Below are 4,731 nucleotides of genomic sequence, written 5' to 3'. Positions count from 1 at the left end.
TTAACATCAAAACATGTTTTTGATACCAGAAACCGAAAGAACAACTCGAGAGGATCGATTTGGATACTCACATCGATCGATTTGGTGCTCAGAAACGTTCAAAATCACCGATTGATTTCTGACCCGAATTCCGACCCGAACTGTTCTTCAGAGAATTTCCAAAAATTTGCAGAATTTTTAATAATTAATTAATTATAATTAACTGATAATTAGGCTATTTATAGTGTGAAAAATAATACTCCTAAATAAAATTAAGGGGCTAATTGTACATCTAATAAAAATATTTGGCCCTAATTTTTATAATTTTTGGGTATTAAAAATTAATTTATAAATATTTTATATATATAATATATATGCCAAAATTTCCCAAAAATTATGAATAATGCGAAAATACAAAGAAATGGTATAAATAAAAGTCCTATAATTTTATAAAAATAAAAATGTGATTTTTGTGGGGTTTTTAACACCCAATGGGGCCCGTAAAAGTCATTTTTCGCAAAACGAGAAAATTTATAAAATATCTAGATGTTCAGAATAATGCAATGGTAAAAGCCGTTTGATGAAAAATAAGGCCCATTATTTTATTTGAAATACTGGCTTTAAAATCATGGTTTGGGTCGTAAAACGTTTGAAATGAAAACAATGAATGTAAACTAAAATATCCGAGGAATATCTTAAACATACAGAAGTGACACGGAATACACGTAACACGTAACAATTTAGGGTTTAACAGATAATCACACATAAATGACATATTAATACACATAATTTATTATAAATGTGATATAATACTACGTAAATTTCCCAGTCGTTACAACTTTTACTTATTAAGTTTAGTTTTATTTTGTTTTTCACCCTTTTAACTTTAAGTTTTGTGTTCTTTATTTCCTTATGTATTGTTATTTAATATATTATAGGTGTTTGGTTTTATCAACTTTTGATTTCACCCTTTTTGAATTTCATTATAACTCTAAATGTATAATATTTTTTACTTCTATATGACTTATAATATATATATATATATAATATTATATATATATATATTATTTAACCCGTTTTTTAATTGCAGTTCTTATATTGATTTCAACTTTGAAATCCTATTTTTTATATGACTCAATAGTATATTTTAATGAAATAATAAATTTTTTGAAATCGTATGATAATTATAATTTTTTATTATAATCATAACACAAATGTCGTACTCTTGGGAGGGATTTTTTAAGTAAAAATTAGAAATTTTTACATGGCACTTATTATATTCCATATTAAAAATTATTTAAATAAATTAACTCGGTTCGTGTTTCGTACGGGTTATGAACTAGCAGTAATAATGTAAATTATATTAAATTGAAGGATAAGACGATTATTGTTCATTTTACAAGGCAACGGTGATGGAGTATAATGAGTCAATGACCTTGTCGTTGTCTACCTACTATTTTTATTCCCGAGGCTAGAACATGTTGAAGGCTAAAGCTGTTAGCTAAACTGTACAAGTTGTAACACTAATTTACAACTAACAAGTCATCATAACTATACTGTTGAAACAATGGCTTTCACCTCCATGGACAAGTACTTCATATACTTCCTCATCACATACTTAGTTACAGCTCTTCTTTTTCAGTTGTTGACCAAGAATCGTCGCCCGAAAACTCAACTTATTCCTCCTCCAAGCCCTCCAACACTGCCAATACTTGGTCATATCCCTCTGCTTTATAGCTCTACTGATCCCTTTCACAAGTCCTTGACGAAGCTTGCTTTTCGAGATGGTGCACCTTTCATGAGGATCTCTGTTGGCCCGTTTTCGAAGTTCATGGTTGTTTCTGAGGCTAGCATAGCTAAACAAGTTCTTGAAACTCGTGACATGAGTTTTGCATCCACTAGGTTTAAGAATTTTGACTACGGAATACTGTCGCATGGTTCGTCCACCTTGGCATTTTTGAGGAATTTACTTGCTTCTGATTCTCAAGTTAAACGTTTCACGGATATGCAAGAAAACGAGGTTTTGAGGCTGTTGGAAGTTGTTGCTAGGAGTTCGGAACAAGGGGAGGCTTGTGACTTAGGTACGGAGTTGGAGAAGGTTGTTACTAATGTTCTGTTCAGTGTGATTTTAAGTGTTGGAAGTGATAGTTATGAAAGTGTGAAGATTAGGGAGTTTGTTAATGGACTTAGTGCTGAGGTTGGTGGCAAATCAGTTGTTTTCAATGAATTGATTGGTTCTTTCGGGTTTGGAAGAAAAAAGGTGGAGGGCTTGTTATTGAAGTTCAATAAGTTTTTAGAAGAGGTCATTGTGGAACATGAAGAAAAGAGAGGATTAGCTGGAGCTCAAGATTTACTTAATTATCTTTTGGATAATTATGAAGAACAGGGTGAACATGTCAAGCTAACTAGGAAAAACATCAAGGCAGTTTTACTGGTAATAATAATCATCTCTTTAATCAAATATGTTTTTCAATATGATTTCTTTTATGGTAGTAATGATAGTGACTGTTGAGGGTTCAAATGTCGGTGGAGACTTGCCGCGGCAGTCAGCATAGTCAGCCTGCTTGCCTTCAAGTAAACGAATATGACATTTATGTTGTACTAGTTGCAAACTGCAAGTGGTTTAATGTATAGCTTTTTAAATCTCTCATTTACCCGGTCGAGTATACTGTTGTGTGCTTATTAGATTAGTCCATGTGTGTGTTTCGTCAGACTCGTTTGTTTGTAGGAATGACTTAATTAACAGATCAAACTTGATTCAGGAAACTTTGATGGCTGGTTCAGAGACAATGACTGTGGCGTTGAAATGGACACTAGCAGAAATCATCAACCACCCGAGTGTGTTGAAGAAACTAAGAGAGGAGATAATTGGGACGGTAGGGTTGCATAAGCTGGTTATACATGATTCGGATATCCCAAAATTACCTTACCTGCAATCAGTAGTGAAAGAAAGTCTTCGATTACACCCTCCAACTCCATTGATTTTGCGAAAATGCACAAAAAGCTGCCAAATTGGTGGGTACGACGTGGTACCAGATTCAAGAATAATTATTAATGTCTATGCCATTTTGCGAGATCCTGGCACATGGAAATTTTCAACTAAGTTCATTCCAGAGAGGTTTCTTGAAACTCCTACTAGAAATAATGAGCTTCGGGTGGACGTGAAAGATGAAAATCTATGTTACTTGCCATTTGGAAGTGCAAGCAGTGTTTTCCCTGGTGCAAATCTTGCAATAAGTATGATTCAGACAGTGATTGGAAGTTTGGTGCATCACTTTGATTTTGAGGCTAGAGGTGGCGTTAATCTGGAAGAATGGTGTTGGGGTGTTAGTGCAGGGATGGCTAAGCCACTTGTTTGTCATCCTATTGATAAACATATTATCTAACCATCTGAAAATGTCCTTTTTAGTGACACCTTCACTTATAGTCCAACAATGGAACCTTAGACAAAGCTCAGTAGTTTCCTTGCTCTTGTTGGACAATGTACTCATAACAGTATTAGGACTACCACTGTTTTTATTCTTCGAGCAACTTATGTTTTGCTTTGGCCATCTCCTGTAATAAGTTGTTGTTGGACTATGTATGTCATATGTAGTCGATGGTCTTTCCTCCTTTTGTATTACAGAGTTCGTTGATGATTTGGCTCCTCATGTCCTGTGGTCTGCAGCAGTTCAAATTCTAATATTCAGTTGTTGTTTGTGTCTTTAAAGAGTTGTTAAAACATTGTATATAGATTGCGGACTTTTTTTAAAAAAAATTATCAAAAAAAAAAAAGAAGATTGTGGACTTTTAAGCAATACGTATAAACTTGCAGATTGATTCAGAAATAACCAGGTATCATTGGGGCAGTCACACACAGTTTCTGTGCTGAGTAGTGTCTACTGCAATGTGTTTAGAGAACCGAAAGCATTTGTCATTCATCTGAAAATTGAGACTCTTTTCATAATATTATCAGTTATAATGGTGCCAATCAAGTTTTATCTTTCAACCTTGTTATCATTTTGACAAAATGAGCAACAAAGTGTTGGATGCTGCATCAGCACTTTGCAACAAATTTCGAAGTTTGTATCCGGAAACAAAATATGTGATGATGGTTTTTCGTCGAAAAACGCAAACACTATTTGGTGGTTGTGTTTAATGGTGGCTCATATTGCTTAGAATTAGCGGCGGCTCCTTTGCGCTCCCAACTTCTGACCCCTTACAATTTGTCTATGTATCCCTATTTATAGGGAATCAAGCTAACGTATTTCTTGGTGAACAAGAAACTTAATGGGTTTAGATTTCTCCTCCAGAGGCCCAATAGAAAACCTACTGGAAACCGTCTTCTATTACCTTTAGGATTGTCCGCCGATGAGGCCTAACCACAAAGACCCAATGCTCGTCCGTGGCTTCGAGACTTCACGGATAAGACATCTCCCCGGCGAGGATAACCCTCCGCTACCAGCTGTTTCTCTAGTCCGTGGACGTAAGTATAGTCATGGTTTACCCCAAATATTTGACGCATCCTTGTCCCCCGGATAAGGAGCCCCTACCAGATTGCAGGACAAGTGATCCTAAGTTTTTGGGTGCAAAGTGCAGGATTGTTAAGTGGCATTTATATCCACTTGGAACGCTTCGTAAAGGCTCGAATTGGTGTTTTGTACTCAAGTTGTTTGTGTTTTGATGTGTTTTTGATGTGTTTTGCATTTCAGGGCATATTCGAAAGAGGGAGTGAATCTTGCATGATTTATGCTTAGAAGAGTGTTAGGATGG

The 4,731-nt window shown here is 35.2% G+C and overlaps 1 protein-coding gene across 1 annotated transcript; it reads left to right on the top strand.

Moving 5' to 3' along the window:
- The first annotated feature begins 1,429 nt into the window (after positions 1 to 1,429).
- Positions 1,430 to 3,634, top strand: LOC141693985 (cytochrome P450 705A1-like). The gene is made up of 2 exons (XM_074499186.1): positions 1,430 to 2,413; positions 2,742 to 3,634. The coding sequence occupies exons 1-2, from the start codon at positions 1,547 to 1,549 to the stop codon at positions 3,363 to 3,365; spliced, it is 1,491 nt and encodes a 496-aa protein (XP_074355287.1). The 5' UTR covers positions 1,430 to 1,546; the 3' UTR covers positions 3,366 to 3,634.
- Positions 3,635 to 4,731: the final 1,097 nt, after the last annotated feature.

The sequence above is a fragment of the Apium graveolens genome, chromosome 10 (genome assembly GCF_009905375.1).
Source record: "Apium graveolens cultivar Ventura chromosome 10, ASM990537v1, whole genome shotgun sequence".
Taxonomy (NCBI): Eukaryota; Viridiplantae; Streptophyta; class Magnoliopsida; order Apiales; family Apiaceae; genus Apium; species Apium graveolens.
This window is presented reverse-complemented; position numbering and strand designations above follow the sequence as displayed.